This window comes from Trematomus bernacchii, unplaced genomic scaffold (genome assembly GCF_902827165.1).
Source record: "Trematomus bernacchii unplaced genomic scaffold, fTreBer1.1, whole genome shotgun sequence".
Lineage (NCBI taxonomy): Eukaryota > Metazoa > Chordata > Actinopteri > Perciformes > Nototheniidae > Trematomus > Trematomus bernacchii.
Window position 1 is genome coordinate 2,625,860 of NW_022987966.1, and position 27,978 is coordinate 2,653,837.

Genomic DNA, 27,978 nt, shown 5'->3' on the forward strand with positions numbered 1-27,978 from the left:
TGTCATACCCACCTAACGGGAAGAAACTCAGCTACCTGACGATGTGAACCATTTTTACCGAAACAAAACACAAGTCTAACGCCGAGCCTCTGAATGAACACTAAGTTCACTTAAAAATGTACTTTAAAATAAAAAAATCTATATTGATTCTGACTTTTCTACATCCAACTCACAGGTTTATCATTGCTTTGAGAAAAAAGATTATTAATTTACCCCTTTTAGAAGGGAAGATATAGTCATTTGTTCTGGGCATGTCATTTTTTCGAGTCTGAAACCTGAAAAACAGGCTCGGGGCTTAACAGGTTAAAGCCACAGAAATAAAGTACACTCCAAAGACTTATTGTTGTGTCTGACATTTCCAGGTGTCCGACACACCTCGTGGAGAGGAGGAGATTGAGGGTTCTGCATTGTTTGAGGGCTCCGGCCTGTTTGAAGGATCCGGTGCTGAGGAGGATGGGTCCGGATTTGATAACGGAGGTGAAGATGAGGAAGAAGAAGGTCCCATGTACTACTTCTTGGAAGAGAGCACAGGCTACATGGAGCCGGCCATGGCTTTCTTCGGTATCATCCACACTATCATCTCCATCCTCTGCATCATCGGCTACAACTGCCTCAAGGTATGAGATGTTTACTGAACAAAAATCCATGAACGTTTTTGCGTTTGCTTGTAGGTTTCAATCAGCTTATCTTCTTTTACCTCTAAATCCCTTCAGGTCCCTCTGGTCATCTTCAAGAGAGAGAAGGAGCTGGCCAGAAAGCTGGAGTTTGATGGTCTCTATGTCACTGAGCAGCCTGAGGACGAGGACATCAAGGGCCAGTGGGACAGGCTGGTGCTCAACACTCCGTAAGAGCCCTGTGACATGTTTAGAGACACAGTATGAATAGGGACAAGTGTAACTCTGGTACCGGATGCCAACGAACATGGATGCCCTCTTTTTCACTGAAATCATTTCCATTCTGGTTTGATGCTAGGGCTAGTTTGGGTTCAACTTGATAAAACCACTTAAGAACCAGTTTGTTTTTCCACTGAGCCGAGCCCGAGAGGAGCCCCGTCATGACATCGACGTTAAAGTTGCTGCAACACCAGATTATCCCTTCACAATAACAACAATGGCGGACTAGGTTAGAACTGGGCTCATGTTGCTGTCAGACTTACCAAGCCAGAATGAATTTGCAAGAACAATTTCTCCAAATTTAAACTTTTCTCAAGAGAGACAGGGCTAATGGCATGCGGATCTGGTTCAGCGGTATTTGCTGTATTTGGTACGCCACTTGTGCTCCGTGGGCTTTTGGCTGGTCATTCCGAACCAAACAGTAATGTCCCCTGATGCACATTTCCCTATAAATGTATATTATTTTCATATTAATTGACAATGTTTGGCAATATGAACTGTAGTTGAACCAATTTACGGTTCCAAGTAGGGTTTCCCCCAATTAGTTGACTAAATGTTAGTCGGCGAAAAACTTCTTTGTCGACTCGTTAAAAACGATTAGCCTAAAAAAAGAACTCCATCTGTGCGCTGCGTGTGCTTTGACGCATCAGCCGGAAGTCATTAAGTGAATGTTGTCGGACAGGAAATCCAATGTATGGGATCTTTCTGAGTGTGTAAGGGACGAGCCCCACGAGGTGACATGTAAACTCCGCTGGCACAAAGTCGCCTCCATATCCTCGCCATCAGAGCGCAGCTTCCTGAATGCCGGCATCATAACAAAACACGGAGCTTAATTATCCCGACAACGTGTTTTCCTTTGTCATAATTAGGGGGGAAAAGCAGCAGAGTCAGGCAGCAGCCTAGCCTTGTATCAACATATACAGACCTATAATATATAATCCTTCTGGCCTCATAAAAATAAAAATAAAGCTTTCATTCATGATGAGGGCGTAGTTTGCGGAAGTATTTTTGCCGACACTTATATTTGTCAGTGTAGCCGTTTCCTGTGTAGTATTTATTGGGTTGTTATCTTCAGATATGAATAATACAAACTAGAACTAAATGTTCTTAATGTGTGCTCGTTCCGATACACATTAAGAACTACCGGAGCCTCTGCTGCTGATGAAATAATTGTAATATATCCTATACGTGCGACGATTAGCCTGAATTAACGACTATTGGTCGATTACACAAATCTTTAGTCAAGGGCAGCCCTAGTTCCGAGAGCCTAGGCCGCTGCAGTGGACCACTGGTTTGCAATCGGGCAACAACTCTTAGTGGAAAAGGGGTTTGAGAGGTGCCAGTTCCCCTTCATGGCACTGCTGAGCTGCCCTTGAGCATGGCACCGGATCCCCACACTGCTCCCTGGACGCTATATGCGTATGTCTGTTGAGTTGACTCAGGGCCTATGGAGTTGAGCAGAAGTGTTATTGTTTAACCATGCAGTGTTGGAGAGCATCATAAGATATGGTATCCCTGCCTGGGATGGTAACTTGGCAGTGCAGTCAAAGTCACAGATCGCTCGCCTGGTATAGACTGCTATCAAAATGATGGGGGTCAAAAAACATCCATCTCTCCAAAACATATATGAGCAGTCCATTATCAGACAGGCACAAAGAATCGTGTCTGATCGATTCCACATTCTCCATCCACAATTCCAGCTCCTACCTTCTGGTAGAAGATGCAGGGTTCCCAAGATCAGGCTGAACCGATATAAACATTCATTCCTGTCCATTACGCTTCTGAACACTCACATGTAATGTAATGTACATTTAAATGTTGTTCATAAAGGTTGTGCAATAGGTCGCCATTGTCAGTAGGTGCGTCTGTGTGTTGTGTTTGTGCAAACGGTGTGCTGTATGAGTGATAGTATGTTAATATCTTTAATGTCAACTATGTTTGTATACGTACATGTATGTGTAACTACAAGACGGAGTCCACAACAAATGTCCTTACGGGGGCAATAAAGTATATCGTATCATATCGTAGAGTAGCTGCCAACTACTTTGAATAAGAAGATGGGTAGAGTGCAGAGAGTACATTTCACTGCGTGCGGTGCTGTGTGCATACAGTATGACGATATTAAAAAATGGATTTGATTTGACTCCTCCATTTCTATTTCCAGTAGAGTACAGAACAGGCTTGTAATGTTAAGCAGAACCTATCCTGATTCATTTCAACCTAAGCCACTGATCCACTTTGATCCACTAAAGTTAGGCTTGATTAATAAATCCCAGGTTTTATTACGGCCCTCACGACTAAAGGAGCCAGGAGGGACATGTCAGTGGGGCTCTACTAGAGAGACATATATGCACTCTACTGAGTGCACTTTATATTAGGTTTTATATATTAATAAAATGCTTAATGTTTAAGTAGTATGACTTATGCTGCATTCAAATGTTGCAGGGGTCAGGTTGAAGACCTTTTAATATACGCCGTTAGAACAGAAGCTTACCTCCACTGAAATATGTATGATGTCTCTCTTTCAATGCAGATCCTTCCCTAACAACTACTGGGACAAGTTTGTGAAGAGAAAGGTGAGTTTTTCCAGATGACTTTGATTCTAAATATCAAGGAAATGTCTTGCAGTGGAATGACATGTGTGTTTGTGTGTGTGACATCCAGGTGCTGGATAAATATGGTGACATCTACGGCAGAGAGAGGATTGCTGAGCTGCTCGGTATGGACTTGGCTTCTCTAGACGTCAGTGCCATGACGCATGAGAAGAAGCCCGAACCAGACACCTCAATGTTGAGCTGGTATGTTCAGAAGACTCTTTACATAAAACCATTCAGCTGTATTACACATATTATCTCGGATTAAACAAACCCTTGTATCTGCAGGTTACCAGCTATTGACATCAAGTACCAGATCTGGAAGTTTGGTGTTATTTTCACTGACAATGTGAGTAAGCAGTTCATTGTATCATTGGGACTATGAGAGCATCTGGTTTGAGTGGTTTTGACTTTCCTCTCGTTTTTCAGACCTTCCTCTACCTGGTTTGGTACATGTTGATGTCTCTGCTTGGACACTACAACAACTTCTTCTTTGCCACTCTTCTCCTGGACATCGCCATGGGTGTCAAAACCCTGCGCACCATCTTGTCCTCCGTGACTCACAACGGCAAACAGGTCTGCACATTCCCATTATAAAGGAATCATCAGGAGGTTTCATCTGTCCTCCCATTTGGAACATCTAACAATGTGCCACCCTTTGCTCCTCACAGCTGATGATGACTGTAGGTTTGCTGGCTGTGGTGGTGTACCTGTACACCGTGGTGGCCTTCAACTTCTTCCGCAAGTTCTACAACATGAGCGAGGATGAGGACGAGCCGGACATGAAGTGTGATGACATGATGACTGTGAGTGCAGGGCAGACATATGACTATAGTACCAGTCTGTGTCGTAGGTCAACTTTACCGTGAGTCTAATTTCTGTCTTGTTTCATAAATGTTGGATTTTCTTCCATCCCCCCGTAGTGTTACCTGTTCCACATGTACGTTGGCGTGCGTGCTGGTGGAGGTATTGGAGATGAAATTGAGGACCCAGCGGGGGATGAGTACGAGCTCTACCGAGTGGTCTTTGACATCACCTTCTTCTTCTTCGTCATCGTCATCCTGCTGGCTATCATCCAGGGTATGGCATATAGTTGTTAGACTAACCACAAGTATTGTATTGTACTGTGTCTTGTTGAGATCATTGAAATGTTCCCTGCACCCAACCGTTAATCTGCACTCACATTCTGTCAAAATGACCTTAATTACAGGACCTAAACTAAGAAGAATACCCATGATTCCTGCAAGCTCTTTTATTCATACTTCTGTGTTTATACTTCTTCCAAATTCAAAGTTTAAATTCTACAATTCTACTGCGACCTTGATGAAGTTCGTTTTCGCTGCCTGGCGTTAGCTTTTTACTTGTGATGATTAGATTTATGTTCCTAAAATCATAAAAGTGGATCCAATGGAAATTTCAATTGAAAAATCCCATTGCTTTTGGTCAAGGGAACCCTTGCTGCATCATATCTGCACCACTCCAAAGGTAACACTTTTTTAAGATGGGTTGATTCTAGCAATCTTTCTGCAGTTTCCCCCAGCTCTACTGTATGTCCTCTTTCAGTTTACTGTCCTGGATCAATCTCACTGCCCCCTGTGATCTTTTCCAAACGCTACGAAAGAGCTATTGAAACCCTACTGTCCATTCTAGTTTCAAATCCATACACAAAAGGTTGTGCATGTGGGTCAGTTGACGCACTCAGCATTTGAACAGACAAGATTGTCCTGTGCTTTATTATGTGAAGCTAGCAGGGAACATTTGTTTAGAGATCAGAAAATAGGGTTTTTGAGATGGCACCAACCTTTCTTCAAAAAGGGTAACCTCAAAAAGAAAACATTCAGATCTTCAGATGAATAAGAAATGCTGTGTGTCTTTCAGGTTTGATCATTGATGCCTTCGGAGAGCTGAGAGACCAGCAGGAGCAGGTCAGAGAGGACATGGAGGTAAGATTATTACTTTCCAAGGGATTGAACTAATCTCTTTAACCTTCAACTCTCCATCAGTAATAAGGCAAGAACATGTTTAATCTGCACTGTCCTCTCTGCCTCCAGACAAAGTGTTTCATCTGTGGAATTGGAAGCGACTACTTTGATACGACGCCTCACGGCTTTGAGACACACACCTTAGAAGAGCATAACTTAGCCAACTACATGTAAGTAACCTTTCAGAGGGCAGAAGAAGATGTCGTAATTATAAATATAGTCATTGTTTTGTTTTGAAAATATACCCTTACTCCTAAAGTTGGTGATAGGCTAGTTGAAACCGTTAGTTTGATATATTTGTTTTAATAATAGGCATTCAAAGAGTATGGAACATGAAGGTGACCTAAATGTTCACTATTAAAACATAGCTTTGTTAAATATATGATATAGAATAAGCAGCATGTAAGCTTCTGTATGCGTGTGTTTGTGTGACTAACATTGTGGGGACCTTGCTTTTGGGGACAAATGCAGGCCCTCATAACATATATCATTTTATTTTAGGCCGCCCAATTTGTATCTTTCAAACTTGGCCTAAGGAAAAAGAAGTTTGTTAATATGCATTTAAAAAAAGTATTTAGACAATTTGCCCTTTTTGGCTTCTAAGAACACGCAAATATATTTTCTTCAAAAGCAATCTAATTAGCATTTTTTGCATTATTTCCCTTTTCTTTTTCAGGTTCTTCCTGATGTATCTCATTAACAAAGATGAAACAGAACACACAGGACAGGTCAGTATACATATTTCTTTAAAGATATATATACCAATGTAAAGAAGGTGCATAGAATAAGACTGCAGACCTTATTGGTTGTTTTTGTCTTGTTCAAATGTTATTTTTGCAATATTGTGTTTCAGGAGTCGTACGTGTGGAAGCTGTACCAGGAGCGCTGCTGGGACTTCTTCCCTGCTGGGGACTGCTTCAGGAAGCAGTATGAGGATCAGCTGGGATAATGTCCTGCATGGCTAACGTCTGGAGGAGAACGAGAGGAAAGGAGGGGACATTAAGGGAGAGAAGAAATGTACAGATTGAACACGTCTAATATCTTAGTTTTGTCCTTTTCCTGCACATTTCTCTCCTCCGTTGAAGCTATGCACACTTTCACTGCACTGTGTACCACCTGCAGCAGAATGTCCATGGGATAGATTTGAGAAAAGCTGAAGAAATATAGGAGGCATAAAAAAAGACTTTTTTATTTCACAATGAACACACGACATGGCCTTTTTGGTGTCAAATATCCATACTGTAGACGGCCTTGCATAACAATGCATTTATACAAAATGGGCTCTTTCAGTCGCTGCTGCTGTAAACGTTTTAGTGCCTATAGCAATGTCACTGATTTAGCAATCAGTTTACTTTAACACATTTAGTTTAGATTAGAGTGGATATGTTTGTATGTAGCTGCTGCCATTTGATATTTAATTTCTGGTGTTTCAGTGAGAGAAAGTGATTTGAAGGTAAATGATTCAGCAGCTTACAGTCGTATCTCCAACATCCTGGAGGGAGCAGTGAAAGTGGTAAGCCCTCTCTCGTATCTTCATCCTTCCTCTCTTGAGACTTAGAAACTTGCCTTCAAACGAGCAACCATGAATGGGAACTCTCGTTGGACTGACTTGCCAAGATAATAAACTTGAGTGTCATCTGCATACGTGACATATACCTGTGTAAATCAGCTGACAAAGCCAGTGTGCACTCTGAAGTCTTACAATGTGTCCCTGGATGTACTCCACTATCTCTCCTGGTGTGTCTGTGCCATACAAGATAGTGATGATGTACACATCAAGTATATGAGGATGCCAAGGTTATTTATTTATTGTTTATACGCAGATCAAATCTTCTGAAGACGACCGTTTTAGCCCGTCTGTATTTCTGGCCAACAGAACACTTTATGGACAAATATTTTTCAGTGCATTGAAATAACTAATGAATGTATTTAATGTATACAACTGATTAATGTATACAACTGATACATGCCAAGGCTGCATAGAGGCCTTATGATGGAAAGACATATTCTACATAAATCATAGATTCATGTATTTATTTTATTTAGGGCTTTAAAGAATTTGAAAGATGCTTCCTTGTCAGAGTTCCACATTTAGTGTGTATTGTTTGTGAAAACCACAAAGATGAAGGGACTCTGTCTCACACTGAAGAAAATGCCTAGTTTGCAGTCAGAAGAGATTTGTTTTGCTAGTTAGGTTTTTATGATAGGTATTTTTAGGAATCTAGCATATGAGTTATTTTTCTCAAAGTCTCATCCGATGTGTTGATCTCAGACAGTTCTATCTTACTATGCCTCTTAAAGATCACACACAAACTCTTATGTATTGTCATGACTCACTTTGACAGAGGCAGAGCAGTGGTCTGTTTGCAGATGACTCTGAAGTGTGTAATGTTCTCTGTGGTCCACTAGGGGGCCGCTGACAATACAGAGCTGGAGGGAGATCTTACTGACTGAACTGTGTTTCAATACAGAATAAACAGATTATTTTAAGGAGAACTTTGTGTCCTTTATATTATGTAAGCTTTTTAATATTGTATTGTGTGTTTATGTGTATATCTGACTGACATTATGGGGAACCTTATTTTTTACGACAATACCGTTATTTATTATATTTTAGGGCAAAGATTTAGGTTATGTTAAGATTAGGATTACGCAAGTAATAGGTTGTGTTTAGAGTAAGGGGAAGGCAATATTAAATACAATGAAATATAAATCAATGTAATGTCCTCTAAGATAATGAAAATGTGTGTGTCTGTCAGTATTTAACATTCAAGGACTACTATCAGATCAAAATCGTGTTACTTCTGAGCACATTTGTAGTTATAACATGTCAACTGAATACTAAATACATTTTTATTTTAGGAAAGTTACGTTAAATTTGCATATAGTCCAAAATAATAATAGACACATAACACGAGGAAATAGACTTGTTCGATTATCTTGACTGACCGAGTCAGAGCACCTACGCCCCTAATAGTGTGCGATAATTACCCATGGCATATATGGTCTCAATAAATACATGTTTTTAAACCGCATTGGGCAGAATTGGGTGCTTTTGACTTTACCAATATAATGGTATGCTTTTTGGTATTTATTAAAAGCAGAAATTAAAACAGAAAATATCAAAATAAATTCACTGCTTGAAAAAGTCATAAAAAATGGAATGATAGAATAAAGCACCTGTGAGATATAACATAATCATACCTCTTGGGTAAACATTAGTTTATATAATATACATTTACATACAGTTAATTACTTTGTTACATTGTGGTTTTTCAGACTGACCTGTCCCTAAACATTTTCATATGTGCAATAGAATATATTCATTAGATTAAAGCAATATAACTTTATAGTCACAATGCAGAAACCATGAATACATATATTTTTAAAGTCAAATTAAGTTTTTTACATTATAATGAGATATAATCCACTAATAATGGACAGCCTTACATACTTAACCAATCCCCTGACAAATCTGTGTTGCACTTTCCTGATAGCACGTTATCTTAATCAAATACCAAAAGTGGATTGTTGCGCTGTAAACATGAAAGGAAATGTTAAGGAATAATTCTTCTAGATATCTAACCTTTTGAAAACACCCATGTGTCAGTGAGACAGGCTTTTGTTTCCTGACAGATTATGTGTGAGTGCATATGGACAGCTTGTATGCTGACTTCGTAAAGAATGTGTTGTAATAGCATACTGCCTCCAGGAATGATGTATATAAAGGTGTGCAACAGACATGAGTTCTAGATAAGAGTTTCTGTTTGCCTTAAGTTAGGCAGGCGGGGGGATATTTGATGAATCATACATACAGTAGACCCTCCTACAATTCCCTTCAGAAAGAAAATGATATCTGGTTTCTGACTTAGTGTACTGACATCATTCACAGCCCTCCACTTCAAATTCAAGATGTATAGTCTTTTCCACCACAAACAAATCCTCTGATCAAATAAAGGAATAATGGCAGTTTTTCCTCACTGTGAGATTTAGGAATCCATGCTTATTTATACTTCTACTTTGCTAATTGCCAGAGGGATACGTTAACTCCATTATTCTTATTTGCAGCTTTAGGTACCAGTTCATTAACAGATTGAGATTTTGCAGACAAAACATGTAAAGAGCTTTTCAAATATACGTTTTTATGAACTGCCATATATACAAAATATGAAATTGTTAGTTATGTAGTTATATATCAGTAGTAATAACACGGAAACTTAATATATAATAGTGTTACACTCTGAGGGGAAATGATTGCAATGTTTGCTAATTTGGGGAAGCTAGCTAGCTGATAATACTTGTGTACTTTTACTTCACTTACATTCGCAATGCATCACTTTTTCATGCATTTTATTGCTTTTTCTTACGTAAAGTATCCGAGTACTTCCTCTCCTGCCATTCAAGGGTTACTTGTTGCTTCAAAAGCAACCGTGCCACTCCTCTTCTCGGTCAACGGACACTTTGCATCCTGTGCCTCTAAAGTAAACACGGTGATGCAGGTCTGGGTTTGGTACCCTACTCTGCCCCTCCCTCATCACTTGTATAAAATGAGGACTCCCACATAGATCAGTTCCTGACTGACCCCCTCCTGAGTCTGTCCGTCCCACTGACTGCTGCCATGTCCTTCGTTGCTCCTCCTGGCTACCAGCCGATCTACGGCCCTGTGAGTATCTGCTGCTGAGTGACGCATGGCAGGGGAGACACTGTGATTGCCCTCTGTATAATGTGTGTTACACAGGGAATATGCCCGTATAGCATTCTTGTTAGGCTATCAAATTGAAAGCACTATCTGTTCGTACACTCTTGCACTACTCTGCAATTTCAAGAAACTATCTAGTGCATGCTTCAGAAAAAAAAAATTCTCAGTTTTCACCACACCTAAAGAAAATGAGTGTCATGGAGGAAGTGTGCCCTTTAACCCGCGGTAGTGATGGTGGTCTCCAGTCAGTGCCATGCATATGACCTGTGCCCATTTTTCCCTTGGGTTTTCACTGCCGGTAAAAATCTTGCTGGAAATATTTTGAACGCGTCTTTATGTTCCCTTGTTTTCCAGACAATGTTCATTGAATTTCTAACACATTATATCATAGTGAATTGTTCGTGTTCACATACTAGAGATCAAATATGTTGGAACTATCAAGCTGTTGATTTAAATACGCATGATTGACTACCATTCTGGTCAGTCATCAATGGATGCTCTCTTTAAATGACCATTAATTGATTCATTGGATTTGTTAAAAAAGCAACATGTGCACAACATTTATTTTGTGAAATTATTATAGTATGATGTTAATAAAACACATATAGTCTTTACAATAGGGAAGGTAAAACCATAAAAAGTATAGTATAGTAAATGTACCGTACTTTCTTTCCCGACACTGCATCCAAAGATCGTAAACAGTGAAGTCAAACTACACATTTTTATGGACACTCCAAATAATATAAGATAAGATAAGTTAAAATATACTTTATTGATCCCCATTTGGGAAATGTTTTAGTTGCAGCAGCATGTAAAACAAAGTATTGCCAACATTTGAAATAAAAAGAGTTGAAAATAAACTATTATAAAATATGGTTAGGTTAGGGTTAGAAAAGAAAATAATCTCAAAAAAGAACTAAAAGAGTAAAAAATATATATATATATAATATCCTCCAGAACTTACATTTGTAAAATACTTATTTACTGCATATTTAATGTATGTGATTTATTTTGCGAGCCTGGCAGCATTGCACAGTGTGGATTAATATTCGTATGCACTGTACAGAATATTCCCTATGTGGGGCCCATTCATGGGGGCCTGAGGGAGGGTGTGTCCATCTACATCCAGGGGTCCATTCCTGAGGACATTACCAGGTGAGTTTACATCTCTAAACTATCTCGAAAATAATTCTTAATCTTGAAAAAATGTCAACTCAAGGTCCACTTGTATAAATTTATTGCACTGGGACATTTCTTTTGTCTTCAACCAAAACCCTTGTTTACTGTTGGAACACCGTGTGTAATCTGGGTGGAGCAGGTTTCTTTGCATTGCTTACTATCAAAGCAGACTCCACTTTTATGACCTCCCTTTTCAAAATGGTAATATCAGAGGTCACTCTACAGGCAAAGTAAACACTGCACATACCTGACTGTATCGTAACATCTGTGGCTCTTTTGTTGGGAGAGATTTATTTCCAGTCGGCCCCGCCTGCACTGTTTGCATTTCTGTTTCCTAACGCTAATCTAACATATCAGTCACTAGAGGACTCCGTGACAGAATGCCTCTGCTGTTCCTTTGGCAGGTTCCATATCAACCTGCTCTGTGGAGAGTCTGAGTCCAGCGACCTCGCACTTCACTTCAACCCTCGATTTGACGGAAGGGACAAGGTGGTCTTCAACTCGTGTGAAGGGGGATCCTGGGGCAGTGAGCACAAGACTCATGATATGCCCTTCTGTAAAGGCAAAGCCTTCGAAATGGTCATCCTGGCAACTTCACAAGGCTACGAGGTCAGAACAACCAGGAGCTCTAACACAATGTTCTCTCTGTAACACTTTATATGAACCCCCTGTTTCACATTAAGACGTTTTTTATTAAACCTTTAATGAATGGTTCTAAGCAATACACATTCATTACCTGTCATTTAGCTTTTACATTTTCTATTTAAGTGGCTTGCATACACCTCAATACCGTAGACATGCCTACTGGCGCAATATGGGGTTAAGTTTCTTGTCCAAGGACACTTCACCATAATGAAGGGGCTGGGGATTGAACCACTGACACTCTGATTGGTCGCCCATCAGGACCCCATGATATATCTAATGCATCCACAAAATGGATGACCCTCCACTACGGTTGCAGTAAACACGTGGTCCCCATCGTCATTTCCAACAGAAACGCTGTTTAGATCTAGGAATTTCATTGCTATTTCTACACTGTAGTTTATGTGCATATGACATTAAACCTTTGAAAGGAATTGAATATGGGTTGGGTTTAAAATAAGTAACACAATCTAACAGGTAGTTAAGTATTGTTTCTATGGTTACCTCCCCTGCTATCTTGCGCCGCTCCATAGTGCTATCATCTTATTGGTGAGACGTTGAAAGGTCAACGGTAACTACGTCAAAGTTGAAATAATTGGAATTTGCAGCGCTCTACAACAATTATGATGGTCCACTGTTTCCATAGAAACACAACAGCAACATCAGCGCAGTGCCGTTTCAACGCTTATCACGTGAATTCAGCTTTAGGGCTACATCACCATATTCCAAACCACTTGCCCCAAGTGTTTTATAAAACTGGGGTTGGGTTAGGTCTTGAATGCCTGGTGTGTCTGATAGAGATTCTAAAGAGTGCTTTGCGCATAGGTATCAGAGGTTGATAGTTGTGACAAAATGTCAATATTTGACCCCAAGGAACAATTAAGTAGATGTAAGAACATATAAGTGCTTTTTCAGTGTTAACATATTTGTTAACACTCTCACTTAATTTCTCCAATAAAGACATATTTGTTATTCTTTTTCAAGTATTATCATTGTCATTCGTCATTAAGGATACAGACTTTCACTTATTGGCATCCACAGGAGATATTGTTGTTGACCAATAATAACTCAATTGTAGTTTTTTATAAAACATTTACTTAATGCTTTTTACTTAAGGATTTATAGTGAGCTGCCATCTTTTGATAAAGACAAGTTGAACTTGTTTTAGCTTTTGTTCTACGGCAGGATTGTTTGTGGTTTTTAGCTTTGAGAAGTAACATTTAAACATATTCACTCTGCATTTCTTACTCTTACTTTTTGGACCACACAAATGCCATGGCAAACTGTGCTGCACATTTGATGATCCTGTTGCAGATCAAAGTCGACGGGAATGACTTCTACACCTTCGAGCACCGCCTCCCCGTGGAGAGGGTTCGTGCCATGCAGATCGCAGGAGATGTTCGCATCCAGACCATAAACGTCATCGGGGTGAGACGTCCCCGTTGTTTCAGAATAATGCTTTGGGCTTTGCTGGGGCTTAGAGATTCAGCAAGAAATAAATCATAAACAGCTGATTTGTACTGCTTTCTGTGTCAAGGGGGGGGGGGTTCCTGGGGGCAGGAGCAAAAACAAAACAAAAAAGCTAATACTGGGTTTAATAAATGTTTGTGCTTGCTTCAACTTGCTAGGTTTGAATATAAAAATGTGAATTTAAACTTTAATGTTCAATGACAAATGTGTAATATTAAGTTGCGGCAAATGTTATTTGTTGTTATTACAACTGTTAAATATATAAACCCTACTGTTACATTTTTCCAAGTTTCAATGCAAACTGCTGCCAAAAATAGTGCCAGTATTAGAACTTGCAGAAGAGTTGTTAGCAAGTGTATTTGTGCATAGTATTACATATGATTGTGTGGTAAACAAATAGTGTTCGTTAACTTTTTTTATGTGTACTTTACAAAGTTTGTCTTTATTGGTTTTGTGATGTTTGTTTAGTTTTACACTTCTGTTTGGTCTTCTAGGGAGGATACCAAGGTGGCATGGGAGGAGGCATGGGAGGAGGCATGGGAGTGAGTATACTATAAAGATGAAAATGCAATTCAAATCAGCACTGGACTGGATGTAACATGGTCACCCCTTTTTAACAGGGAGGGTACCCAGGAGGTGGCATGGGGGTATGTTCTGTCTTTAAGTGCAGTTTCCTTTCAAAAATACTGTAAATATATGAGAACCAGCGGGCATCATTTTCACTTATCCTTGCTCGTTCTAACTGATACACAGGGAGGATACCCAGGTGATATGGGAGGAGGCATGGGAGGAGGCATAGGAGGAGGCATGGGAGGAGGCATGGGAGGAGGCATGGGAGGAGGCATGGAAGTAAGTACATTTAGGCTGAAGATTTTGTCAAACTAAATTAAATACATCACTAAACAGAATTTGACACATTACCTCTTTTCAACATGGGGGTGAATACATTAATGTTAAAAATAATAATAATAAAATAAGTACTTTAAACTTTAAAAAGTCTCAATAATTCACAACAAATCACTGAACAATACCAAGTGCTTCTTTACAGGGAGGTTATCCAGGAGACATGGGAGGTGGTATGGGGGTATGTCAAAAATATTATTATAACGGATTTATTTGTACTTACATCATGTGTTTATAGCATGTGTATATAGAAAAGTAGTTTGTGTGAACAACATATCTTATTCAGTTGATTTACTTTTTTTTTTCCTGTCAGGGTGGATTCCCAGGATCAAACCTGCCGGTGAGAACACTACATGAAATAATAAAGACCTATGTATATTTGATTCCTTCTGCTAATCCAATTTAAATATGATATCTGTTACTCTGATTATAGGGCATGGGCGGGCAGCCAGTCTACAACCCTGTAAGTACAATTTGGTCAACACTCATTTGAAGTACAGACAGTGTCAGATTGTGTTAGACATCCCTGTTATAAGTCACTCTTAACTTAAGATTGATTATAGAGTATGTTATATTAAGAACCAAGTAATTAGACCATCCAGTGGTCATAAAGTGAAGCCGCAACATGGTATTTAAAAATAAATATTTCAATATGAGAGCATATAAACACTTCTGGTGGAGGTGCAGGGTCATTTACCCTGCAGCTTTACACCCGCCAGGCCAATGGGAACCAAAAGGACTAAATATACATACATACACCATACATATACGTATATATAAATTGATAACAACAGTAGAGAATATGTTATCCAACGGTTATGAAAAGGTCAGTTTTACAGAACAAGTGAAGTGAAAATAACGTGGTAGCCTACAGGTTATAAACGGGCTCGGTAATGCAAAGGATAGGGATTTTGTGTTTTGGAGGAAATGCGTGCAGCGACAGTCTGCTACTCGTCTCCCTTCTGTTTGTACACCCTAATCAACACAAGATGATGATGGTAGGGGGCTAATCTTGTGTTTGCTTGTTCACTAACCTTTTTAATAGTATTTGGTGTATTTGCTGCCTGTTTTGCCATCCAGCTACTACTGTAGGTGTTGACACCTGTGGCGTCAGCTCAGTTGCTCTGCACCACAGAGGATGGGGAGCTGCTGGGGCGGTTCTAAATACCATTCTGCTTTGTTGGGATGATGATCATTTCTATTACCAGCAATGGCAGCCTAAAGAGTGTCATTGGGCTGCCTTTAAACAATGGTCTTTCAAACAACTATTTTCAACTTCTATTTTAAAACATGCAATAATTGCCCTCTTGTGGCAACAGAACAGAATGCATTACATTCCCCGGGCGCTTTTTTCACTGTGTGTGCTGTGTGCTCTGCATGTGTGACCAACCATTAAAGAGGGCTTTATCCCTCCCAATTCTATTCTACATGTGTCAAGTCAATCAGACCTCATTGCACACCAACACTGACAATACAGTGAATTACCTGAAGCTCTGCTATTTGACCTAGCATGGCAAAACAATGAACTCATTCAAGTTAAGCAAATTCATTTTTCATTTCCCTGTCGTAACTTCAGATGTCACCTGTGGCATTCTGCTCAAAGCTGTGAAGTTATTTGTTCCATTTAAATGCATTTGAAGGCTGAGCTTAGTATAACATTGTAAAACTTAGCCTGGCAAGTTAAGTGTCCTAAAATGATCAGTGCACAGATCAACACTTTACCCAGTAGAACTGTCTCCTATAAGAATCCGGCCTCACGGGGCTACCAGTGTTGCTGTGGAATTTCACTCTTGTTTGGATATTACCTGTCTAATTGAGTTTTTGCTTTGTGTTTTTAGCCCATACCGTACTCTAACATGATCCCAGGAGGCATGTACCCTAAGAGGACCATCATCATCAGAGGGATGTTGCCCTATGGAGCCGACAGGTGTGTTATTAGTGATTATACACACTAACGTCATTAGAGTGTGAGTGCAAACAGACATCGATCACACTGGTTTCTGTGTGTTGCAGATTGTACATCAACTTCGTGGTGAGCAGATCTCGGGACATCGCCTTCCACATGAACCCCCGGGTGAGGGAGGGGGTCGTGGTGAGGAACAGCATGATCGGAGGGACCTGGGGCCAGGAGGACAGAGAGATGAACATGAACCCCTTCATGGAGGGACAGTACTTTGATGTAAGTAGAATCTGTCACACTGACCTCATATTTAGTTCTAAATATGTATTTCATATTGGATAGCTGCTATCCAGTACCCTGCAGTTTGAGTCAAACTACTGGGTACTTTGACTAATCGTTTAGTCCATGGAAAGAAAACCATTTTTTAAGTTTTGTGATATTTGATATATATGATTTGATTTGATATTGAAGAAAATGCTGTTTACAGCCTCTCAAATAGGACTTCTTTCCTCTAGTCTTTTCTGTTCAATGTTGTATCACATTAAATTGAATCATTTGGGGTTTTGGGCTGACAAAACAAGACATTTAAAAGTGGACTTTGATTAACCACATTGGACGTTTTAAATTATTTTCTGATATTTTATAGCCAAAACAATTACCTGATAATATAAAATAATTGTTGCAGGCCTATAATCCGCTTAATTTTCTGCCTCTGTGTCTCAGATGTCGATCCGCTGCGGGAACCAGAGGTTCAAAGTGTTTGTGAATGGGCAGCACTTGTTCGACTTTGTCCACCGCCTGCAGTCCTTCAATGAGGTGGACATGCTGGAGATAGATGGCGACGTGCAGATCTCCTACATCCACTTCTGAGGAAAAACACCCTTATTAGATACTATACTTTCTGAACATTATTCAAACATTTCAAGTGTTTTTCAGCTGTTAGCTGATCTTTCAGACATGTGTTGTTTATTGGCAGTTTCTTGCTTTTCGATAATAAACCAGATACCTCAACAGTGATCTCAACATCTGCTGTATTGTTGAGTAAATAAACAAAAAATACTTTTAAATAAGATTAAAGGGGCCCTATTCTGCTTTTTGGGTTTTTTTAGTGCGTGTAAATGGTCTGCAAAGGCTAAAATCCCTGTGTTCCCTCCAGAGGGAGTTTCTCTCCCACACACTCCCCCTGAAACGCCTGCATTGGACTCCTTTGTTTACTTCCCTGCGAAAGTGGCCTTACTGTGTAACACTTGTGCTCCAACACATTGTTTGTGTCAGCTAACCAATCAGAGCAGACTGCGCTCTGGTTTCAGACAGAGGGTGAAAAGAGGTGCTGCAGCACAGGCAGTATGAGAAAAATGAAAGGGCTTTTGAACATGTCACAGGAGAGGCACAAACTACAAATATGGACCTGAAAATGAGCATAAGAGGGCCCCTTTAATATTGAACACATAAAAGCTCAGGGCTGATTCATGATAAACATGTTTATTTCTTGTACAAAATACTGTAGGTAGGTATATAAAACTTTACAAATCATGATAGTGACAAGATAAAGGCAGTTAAAGTACAGTCTTCTCCCAATTTGTTACAGGAGAATCACAATCCAAACAGACATTCACTGTAATGCAGAACACCGGCTCTCTGAAGGCACTGAAGGTAAAAACTTAGGGCTGACCAGACTGTAATCATGAAGGAATTTCAGTGTTTTTTTCCCCAAAGAAAAGTTTAAGACCAAAATGTTTCAAAAACAATGCTTATGTAATGCAGTATGAGTCAGCATTGAAGTATTTATACAGACCAAATTATAGGAGTGCCCCAGTGTCACTTTCTGTTCAAAAACAATGTATGACTCCTCAGTGAGAATACAGTACCACATGTCTTCAGCTGCATTCACATGAAAAGCAGTAAAACGGCTGTGCTGACGTTGTGTTTCTATGGAGAGAAATGCAGTAGCACTACCCTCGGCGTCGCGCGATTGTCGCCGAGTGGTGCTCAAAAATTCAAATTATTTAAAGTTTTTCCACATTTAATGATAATCTTTTGACACGCAACCAATTCAATGAAAGCTGTATGTGGTGCCGCATACTAGCAGGGTATATAAATATAGAAACAAAACTTTAGTGGCTGAGCAAAGAGCAAATCATGTGTCATGTGAATGCAGCTTTAGGAGAACTTTACATTTGTCTTAAAGGTCCCATGTCATGCTCATTTCTACTGATCATAATGCCATTGTTGAGGTCTACTAGAATAGATTTACATTGTGCAATTTTCCAAACTCACATTGGTTTCTCATACAGCATCTCTGTAAAGTATGTGTATTCACTCTCTGTCCTACACGGCTTGTTGGAGCTCCTGCCCCCCCCTCCCTGTGAGCCCAGTGTGCTCTGATTGGTCGGGACGTTGCGAGGCTCGCTGCTGCGAGGAGCGGACAGGTTTCCGGGTCGGCGATACAGCGAGAACAAGCGAAACTCATCCTGAGCACACACAGACACTCGCAGCCGAAGTAAAAACAATAAGTGTGGCTTGATATTGAGTAAGAAAAAGGTTTATAACGCTGTGAGAATGGGTCTGCGGAGAGCATTTCTCCGCGATCCCAACTCGTCTATTACCAGCATTCAGGGAGCTCTATGCAAGTCAATGGGGACTCCCTGTTAGTTAGCCAAGGGATCCTGGTGTGTGAGGTGCTCCGCGGATTGGTCCATTTGGGCCAATCCGGTCATTTGTTGTTGATTTGGATATTCACACGTCACAGAACCCAGGAAGCAAACAATGGAAAAAGAGAAATCTCCAACGAGGCGTTTTGGGGCAGCATAGACAGGTCTTCTCTGTGTTAGAGTTTTACTCTCTACAGGGTGTACTTTGAGGGTTTGTGACTGCAGACCGTTTACATGCAAAAAAAGCTTCATAACACACAGGGGGACGGGTAATAACCAGAAAAGCATGACATGGGAGCTTTAACAATGATTTCAGTAATGCTACACTATATACTGTGTTGTAATTGAGTACCTTTGATGTAAACATCTGAGAAACACAGCCAATTCTCAGAAAAAGTGTGTAGGAATATGGTCCATTCCAATTACAAAATCATGAAGTAAAGCAAATATATATAAACGTATATAAAGAATAAGTGCATGCATGATGCAAAGTTGCAGCTAGTGGACCTCAAAGCAGAGGTTTGGATATACACACTTTGTATCTGTGTGGTACCACACTTCTATTTACAGTGCTGAACCTCGAGAAATGGAAATATCCCAGGAAGAGAGAGTCAGATGTCAGACGACGAGGTTAGTCATGTTTCCCAGTCTTTTGCACATTTACAGAAAATAATCGCCCTGATATGCTTTCACAGGCTTCGTTCTCTGTCTTTATATGCAAAGATTTTATGCGAGATGCCGCAAGATGACTTGAGAAAAGTAATAACAACACAAAATACAAAAAAGCGTAAAAGATATACAAACTATAAACAAACATACAAGGATATAAAAACCAACATTAGTGCAAAGTCGTAGAAATACAAAAATCAGCATTACATTTTTCTTTTTTTTACAAAATGTGTAATAACACTGTGCTTGAGCCAAAAGCAAAGGGGAGGAGCTTATCCCACCGTTTGCCCTGGATAACTCCATCCTGTCCGTACCTACCCTCAGTCATCCATCTGCCCTGGATTATCTGTACCCTATTCATTGGACCAGTACCTACAAAGTCTCCGCTTCCTGAGTTATAACGAAGATGTATCGACTAGTTGAATCAGGACTTTCACAGGTTGTTAGAGAGGAAAGAGGTGCCTTGTGTGAACTGAAAATGGCTCAAGGTGCTAAATGCAAAGTGTCAGGGATTATTAGCGCACATTTGGATGGAAATGGAGATTCCTGATTCGAACCAGCTCTTATAGCCCGAGTGAAATGTTATTTTCTTTGCAGATGATGGTCTCTTTTAATTAATTAGTTGTTTAAAATTCAATTTCATTCATATTCTGTAGATTAAGGGCAAAGGTCTTCTAACTTCAGTCGGGTTTCTGTGGGGAGAGAAAATCTTATCATCATTATAAAACACAGCTCAAAGTAGGAGAAATATGTAGCTCAAAATAACCTTTCTTATCGTCCTTCATAAACTGTATCAATGTAGGCAGACATTTGTCTTCATCAGATACCTTCAGTAAAGACACTTCTTCCTCAATTTTTTCTTCAGTCCTCAGTTTTCTTTTTGCTGAGAGTTATCAGGGATTCCACGTTAGCGCTTTTTAGCGTCCAAGCTCCTGAGTTTGTTTAGTTGTAGATTCAGGCTGGCAGTGTGAATCTGCCGCTGGTTTCACGATCAGATTCTTGAGCTTCACGTGAAGGAGATCGATCTGCTGTGTACAGGTAGTTGTATTGCTATAGCGACGGGGAGTTGGGTTTCTCTGATTGTGCTGCAGTGTACGAGTTCAACAACATGTGCTCTAAACCAGATCACCCCGTTGGTAACAGTGTTCCTCCGGCTACACTTTTCACACTCTCTTGGAAATGTGCTCATAACAGAAGCGTAAGGGTTAACAAAGGAAATAATCCCAATTCTTCACTTCCTTGGAATGCTTTGTGTGTGTTTGTGCAAAAATATCTACTTAGGGGCACTTTAGGTTTCTTGCAGTCAGTAGCAAGAGGATCTACTTCTTGGACTGGGGTTTAAGGATGGCACACTTTGGCCAGACTTTTATGGGTGATGCCATCACTGCCACGGCATTTTTCTAGAGCCTTCCCTGTCCTCCAGCAGCTCCACAGTCGGGGTGGGCGCTGGGGTTGGGTTGGGGGTGGAATGGCAGGACGGTTGTAGAGGCAGCGTGGCGGTGGAAGACGACACCGGCATGTCCAGGCTCTCCAGGGACTCAGAGAGGGGCCGGGTGGTCTCGTGTTGGGGACAGAGGACGTAGCGGTTGGGGTGGTGCACCTCCACCGTGGTCACAGAGTCCAGGCCCTTCAGGCAGAGAGGGGACGGCCCCCCCATGGGGTCACGGCCACCGACGGCCCCGAGCTCCATGGAAGACTCGTCCATGTTGACGTACAGGATCTCCTCGGGATCCTGGGTGTCCGGCAGATCCTCCAGAGCTTTCTCCAGCTGACAGCGCAGCGCCTCGAAGGACGGCCGGTCCTTGGGGCTCAGCAGCCAGCAGGAGAACATCAGGGCGTAGCTGAAGAGGAGGAGAGGACATGTAATTAATGTTAGCACATTGTGGAAGACTGTGAAAAACATTATAGTGAACAGGGCCTATAGATGCTTAACAATTTCCTAGAAATGCACATTTTGTGCACTTATTATAGTGGGATTCATTAATTGAATACAAATACAAATTATTATTTATTTTCCTCACAAACAGTATATTAGTTTGAATAATTATTCTTAAAATCGTAATTTTTACTCCTGAATGCATTTGTTGCTTGCTGTAGATCTTGAAAAATCTTTCAAATGTTTCCTGTTTTTAGTATTAGAAATTAGAATCAAGTAATGCATTTATTTTGGGGGAATTTCCTAGCACATCATTATGAAGTTATTAAACCTGTTTGGTAATGTGTTTACTTAAAATAACGCAAAAGACTGCTTCTCAAAATGAAATAAGAAATCATAAAAAAAATACAACTGTTTGTATTAGGAATGCTATATCTTGGTTCACTTAAATTCTTAAACTGTGTTTAATAATCTGTAGGAAACATTCAAAACATTTTCTGACTTCCTTGAAAATCAGAACTCTTGTCTCCAGCCTTGATTTCTTAATGGCAAAAATGTAATCCTCAATAGGAGGTAAAAGATTTCCAAGATACTATATCATCAGCTGAGTACGCTCTTTATGAAGAATGTGAAGGTTAAGTAGTCCACACTCACATGTTGTCCAGACAATCTGGAGGCGGCTTGAGACGGTTTCCCTGTCTCAAATAATCATAAATCTCACTGTTCTCCACCCCAGGGTATGGAGTCTGGCCTCTCGTGGCGATCTCCCACATGGTAACTCCAAACGACCACTGAGGGAGACAGAAATGGGAAATAGAAAGGATTAACAAAGGGTTAAGAAGTTTAAATTCCTTTAGGGTTTACACGCCTTGCCACGCACACTTCTCAAACATCTGCACTGGTCAAACACTGGTTATAGAAATAACACAGGCATGTTTTTCTAGGCTTTATGGAAATCCTATTTTTACTTACAAAAGAATGCACATTCATTTTAGCGCTTACGCAGCATGAAGACTTTCACATGTGCATGGAAACGCGAACAGGCCCCTCAGGAATACATGCAGTATCAGCTGTTACTGTTCACATGGAAACATTTGGCTCAAAACATCAGAGCTATGTCTTCAGGAAGCTATTGAAGTAATGCTAGTTATCAGTTTTTAAGAGTACAATTACATTTTTAAATTAAACAGATGGCAGTTTTTTTTTTCAAATAATACTGTTTTTGTTACTTCTGAGGACATTGTTTAGTCTTGCATTAGCTGCATGTAACTCTGTACTATGTTGATAAACTTTAACCAATAGTTACCTGAAATCTTTTTTTGTACTACAGCCCCTTAGACATGAATTGTTACTGTTCAATATTTAAAAGTACTTTCTTCCTTGGCAGAGAACTATTCAAATAGATACTGTTTTTTTACAATGTTATACAAAACATCCTCAGAAACCTCTCGAAATACTTCTCAATATCATCTCCATCTCTGCTATTCATCCCTATGCCCAGTAGGATCTAAACACTTGTAGCTATAAGGACAACGTGTCACTTGAAGCTAAATTGTAGCCGTAAGATTAAGCCTAAATCACATAAACTAAATAGTGAACCTTGTGGGGACCGGTCCCCAGATAGTAGGTAGTCCCCACATTGTCAGTCAAACAAGCACACACAAACACAGGGTAGATGAACTAACCACGTCACTCTTGGTGGTGTAGACGCGGTCAGCCAGGCTTTCGATAGCGATCCACTTGACCGGCATCTTGGAGATGCGGCCCTGCCTGTAGTAGTCTCCGTTGTAGATCTTTTTGGAGAGGCCAAAGTCTGCCACACACACATTCATGTTCTCATTCAGCCTGAGACAGAGAAACAAGAGTTACAGTGCTGCATTTATGAAAGGGCAGACAGGTAATGGTTGAAACATTTTGTTATTCCACTACATTCATTTGAAAGCTACAGGACTAAAAATGTAAACTTTTATACAAAAAAATATAATGTTTATCTAATTAATAGGCCATGCAAGAGTAACATAACATTGCTATTAGCGCAGTCTCTTTGTCTACATTCAGTGCTTTTTAATCTATTCATCAAGAAAGAGAAAGAGCAACTGATAACAGATTCAGGAACTGAGAAAGCAGAAAGCAGAAGCAGAGATTATCTTACATGCAGTTGCGAGCGGCAAGATCCCTGTGAATGAAGTTCTTGCGGCTGAGGTACTCCATCCCACGGGCAATATCAGTCATGAACTTCACCAGCATTTGAGACGGGAGGTACTGCAGGACATCACAAAGAGAAAAAGATGTTAGTCTCACATGGCTGATTCCCTTTCTGCTCAGTAGAGGGCACTAGAATCCATGTTTCAGCCTGAACCGAGTGCTCCCTGTTCCAGATACTAACAACCTCCTCCTGTGGGAACAATAGGTTCCAACCCCACTTTGTTTTTGAATGTTTGCCGAACTCATGGATGTTTCAACATTCTGTAAGAATTTTGTTTTTATTAGGCTTGTGTTTCTCAAGCCAGCTCTTCGGGGACTTAGTGCGTATAGCAGTTTTCGATTCCAAAAGAACATCTCATCTTTTAATGAGTAAAACTGGAGATAGGAATGGCACATATATTGTGTTTTCGTGATCCCAGTGTGCACGCTACCAGAAAGGTGTGGTTGGGGACTGTAACAAATACGTCTATTTTGACCCTTGGATCCCATTTTGCTTACAGACAGTCATGTGAACTTATAAACCCAATAAAGTGTGGGTCTGTGTGGGACTTTGTGCGTTTATGTCGCTGACTCTGTGCTTTTATAGTTTGAACTCAGACTAACCACAGGAAAGTCTCCGAGCCTCGAGTAGAGCAGATAGCTGTGCAGGTCTCCGTGTTTCATATAGGGCAGGATGACAACGGGGGAGGGGTAACCTTCACTCTCCACAGTCTGCAGACACACACCTGTAAAAACAGAGAGTCAGTGTTATACATATATATAATACATCCAGTTCCTGTAATTAAACACGACTTTATGCATAATAAAGTAAGCAGCTCAGTCTTGAATTAACTTCATATTAACATTAAAGGTAGGTAAGAATGGAGAAACCAGCTCGAGTGCGCTCGAATTTGAAAGTACGCAGCCGAAAAAAATCTGCCCCTTCCTTCAAACTTCCTTACAGAGCCCCTCCTCCAACACACACGAACGCGCACATGACCAATGAGGGCACGAGATAAGTTTGTGCACGAGATGGAAGGCTGACAGGCAGGTAGGCCATCCAGTTATTTTAGCCAGCCCGGCTAAAATAATTGGTCGTGCTTTTTACAGCACCACGGCTTCCACAGATGATATTTTTTTATGTATTTATTGTCAAAGCATTTAATATATTCATTGCTATCGGGATGTTAAGAGCATTCCATGGAATATAATAAAAAGTGTTTCTGAAGTGAATTACCTACCCCACCTTTAACTACGTATGTTTATATACTTTTTTCTTTCCTATTTTATTTATTTATCTCTTATTGGACATTATACTGCAACAACTATTGTTTGAATACATACCTTTTATTATTTATTTATTGCACATTCTTACTGTAACTTCTTATGTTATATACAGATTTGTATTCTATATATTTTAATAATTTATCTTTCATTTTATTTCATTCTAAAATGGAGTGACTTTAATGACACCTAATTTCCCCTGGAATAAATATATAAGTATTCTGATTCTGAATTAAATATTGCAGTATTTTAAAGACCGTTAAAAACAGTTGTGTTTAGTTATGGGCATATTTAAAGTTTGTTCGCCCAGGTTTTGAGATATTCATCAAAAAACGTACTAGTTGTTTTGTGGAAGACACATGCTAATTGTTTTTCTTTACATTTAATTTTAAATTTTAAATGGGTTAATCTCCAGTGTTTCTGTGTCGGTTCTTGAAGTGCTCGGCAGCATGACTCCTGTCTCACCTAGAAGCCTCATGACGTTGGCGTGGTCAAACTCCTTCATGCAGGCGGCCTCTCGGAGAAAGTCTTCCATCTCTGAGCGGGTACAGATAGCGACTGTGGAGGAGACGTGCAAAGGTGAGAACATGTGGGTTTTCTATTGCTCATGGCACTGCTGCAAGGCTGAGAAGTTGCCAAGGTAAGAAATACACTTTTATTTCCGAGGGTGTTTTGGCTCCTAAATGTATTAAACTCTGCTTTAATACATGTTTGCAGTTTGTTTTAACTGCGTCGCTACAGCTTGAAACTGGTTCACATAAGAGGCTGTTTCCCCAATGTTTTCTCCCTTAAAATTCATCTTCTAATCTTAACTTTACTTTGGCATTACAGCAAATGTGGGGTCTACTGTTTCTTCTGCCAATATTTTTCACAAGATATCTGTTTGAAAAATGAAATGTTTGTCCCCCAAAACTTGTAAAATGTTGACCCGAGGGGCTCAATTGGCCCGTGTTCTCAAGATGAAGGGATTCATTGTGGTGGTTGCTGAGTGCTTTAACTGTCTACTCACTCTTCATAGTCTTGACGGCGACTTTGAGGCAAGAATCCTCCTGAGTCAGCAGACCTTCCATCACAGAGCCAAATTCCCCTGAAGAAAGAAACACAATCAATGGTCAGTTAAGATGCAACAACATTAAAGGGGCCCTATTATGCTCATTTTGAGTTTTCATAATTGTATTTGGTGCCTCTACTGTGACATCTCTCCATGCTTTAATGTTCAAAAAGGTCGTGTGTTGGAGATAACTTTGGGATATTAGTCTTTGGAGACCATTTACATGCACAAAAACCTGTATAACACACTACAGGAAAGAGAAACCCCAAAAAGCATTATAGGGCCCTTTTAAATGTCAGTGAAGACTGGTTGGCTATGAGATTATCACGTTGTAAACTGTTCGACTATACCTGGGGTGAAAACATAGCAAGTCCTAACCATTAAATATACCATGCCTGAGACAAAAGTGTCACAAATGCCTCTTTCACCATGCTGTTTGTCTGGCAGTCCCTGTCCTTAAACTGTAGATATTAAACCCAAGCTGCTAGACATGAGACTAATATTTTTTATAGTAAAAACAAAGCCAATAAACAAAGCAGTACCTTCTCCTAGGGTCTTTCCCAGGGTTAGTTTATGTCTGTCCACCATCACGTCTTGTAACTTCTGCTTCAGCTCATCGCTGATGCCCAGGCTGTTCACTGAAGAGGAAAAAATAAGGAATGTTAATGGTGTTTGCTGACCAAAGCACTTTAATGAACAACACAGTACAGAAGAGAAAAACAGCCAGACTATAAAACCACTATGCTCGACACTAAGCCAAAAACAAAGTGTTAATAAACACTGCCAGCTTGAATAACAATGGGAATGGGAATATAAGTGAAATAAAAGCTGTATGTCTACTTGTAAAACTCACCAGACTTTTTAAATTAAATCTTGACAGTTTTGATCTTTTATTTTTATTTTTGAAATAATGATTTTAAGGTAACATAACATTGTTTAAAAGTGTATTAATTGTATTAATGTAATAAATTATTCATACTTTTAATGCACATGTTAGTCATGTTACAAAAATGTGAATGTCAGCTATCATATTAGATTAGATTACTTTATTGTCATTACAAAATGCAAGCACAGTGTAACGAAATTAAGGAGGGTCTAACCAGAGTGCAAAACAGTCAGTTATATAAACAATTATCAGAAGTATGTACAAAATAAATGATACAAAAATAAAGGTAAATAGATGGGAAATGTATAAATAAGAATAAATACATAGATAATAATAAATACAGTGAATACAGTACTGTATATACAACAGTAATGTATAAGGATAATTGCGCTTCAGCACAGCACACGACAACAACCAGGCAGTATGGGACAGCGTGGGGTTCATTGTCAGCAGTCTGACTGCTGAAGGGAAGAAGCTGTGCGTAGTCCTGTTGGTTCTACCCGGGAGGTTGCGGTAGCGTGTCCCAGAGCGGGTGCCACGTAGGGGGATAACAGTATATGGTTGGGGTGGGAAGAGTCTCTGATGATGTTTCGTGCCCTTCGCAGGCACCGCTTTTCATAGACTGAGGCTATGGAGGGGAGTGGCATCTTGATGATGCGTTGTGCGATCTTCACCACCCTCTGCAGTGATTTCTTGTCCTTGACCGTGCAGTTACCGTACCATACTGATATGCAGGTGGAGAGGATGCTCTCGATGGTGCAACGGTAGAAGTTCATTAGCACCTGGGAGGATAGGTGGAGTTTTGCCAGTTTCCTCAGGAAGAAGATGCGCTTGTGAGCCTTCTTGACTAGGGCTGAGGTGTTGGTGGTCCAGGAGAGGTCCTCCGGGATGTGGACTCCCAGGAACTTGAAGCTGGTGACCCACTCAACCTCCTCTCCACTAAGATGGACTGGGGAGTGCGTGCCGTCTTTGTTCCTTCTGAAGTCCACAATGACCTCTTTCGTCTTCTTGGTGTTGAGAGCCAGGTTGTTGTTAGCGCACCACTCTGCCAGATGCTCAACCTCTTCCCTGTATGCCATCTCGTCATTGTGGCTGACAAGCCCGACCACTGTGGT

General features: G+C 40.3%; 3 protein-coding genes across 6 annotated transcripts in view; 2 read left to right on the top strand and 1 right to left on the bottom strand.

The window, feature by feature from the left end:
• Positions 1-7,959, top strand: part of ryr1b (ryanodine receptor 1b (skeletal)) — a 114,359-nt gene extending 106,400 nt beyond the window's left edge. For all 4 annotated transcript variants that reach the window (XM_034115847.1, XM_034115848.1, XM_034115849.1 and 1 more), the window contains 12 exons: positions 363-617; positions 714-844; positions 3,427-3,469; positions 3,558-3,691; positions 3,776-3,836; positions 3,917-4,063; positions 4,159-4,293; positions 4,411-4,567; positions 5,366-5,430; positions 5,539-5,639; positions 6,146-6,197; positions 6,323-7,959. In XM_034115847.1, coding sequence (XP_033971738.1) covers positions 363-617; positions 714-844; positions 3,427-3,469; positions 3,558-3,691; positions 3,776-3,836; positions 3,917-4,063; positions 4,159-4,293; positions 4,411-4,567; positions 5,366-5,430; positions 5,539-5,639; positions 6,146-6,197; positions 6,323-6,418 — 1,377 coding nt within the window. In that variant the 3' untranslated portion in view covers positions 6,419-7,959. The remainder of the gene's footprint in view (positions 1-362; positions 618-713; positions 845-3,426; positions 3,470-3,557; positions 3,692-3,775; positions 3,837-3,916; positions 4,064-4,158; positions 4,294-4,410; positions 4,568-5,365; positions 5,431-5,538; positions 5,640-6,145; positions 6,198-6,322) is intronic.
• Positions 7,960-10,087: 2,128 nt separating this feature from the next.
• On the top strand, positions 10,088-17,132 carry LOC117471133 (galectin-4-like). The gene is made up of 13 exons (XM_034115933.1): positions 10,088-10,132; positions 11,235-11,323; positions 11,752-11,956; positions 13,304-13,417; positions 13,954-14,001; positions 14,080-14,106; positions 14,213-14,316; positions 14,486-14,543; positions 14,676-14,702; positions 14,796-14,825; positions 16,201-16,289; positions 16,376-16,541; positions 16,986-17,132. The coding sequence occupies exons 1-13, from the start codon at positions 10,088-10,090 to the stop codon at positions 17,130-17,132; spliced, it is 1,149 nt and encodes a 382-aa protein (XP_033971824.1).
• A 1,963-nt stretch (positions 17,133-19,095) lies between these two features.
• The window catches only part of LOC117471082 (tyrosine-protein kinase receptor UFO), a 38,706-nt gene continuing 29,823 nt past the window's right edge, over positions 19,096-27,978 (bottom strand). Inside the window, exons 13-20 of the mRNA XM_034115878.1 lie at positions 26,520-26,615; positions 25,936-26,013; positions 25,392-25,484; positions 24,267-24,388; positions 23,611-23,720; positions 23,144-23,303; positions 22,113-22,249; positions 19,096-21,423 (exon numbers count right to left, since the gene is read on the bottom strand). Of these exons, the coding sequence (XP_033971769.1) occupies positions 20,964-21,423; positions 22,113-22,249; positions 23,144-23,303; positions 23,611-23,720; positions 24,267-24,388; positions 25,392-25,484; positions 25,936-26,013; positions 26,520-26,615 (1,256 nt within the window). The 3' untranslated portion in view covers positions 19,096-20,963. The remainder of the gene's footprint in view (positions 21,424-22,112; positions 22,250-23,143; positions 23,304-23,610; positions 23,721-24,266; positions 24,389-25,391; positions 25,485-25,935; positions 26,014-26,519; positions 26,616-27,978) is intronic.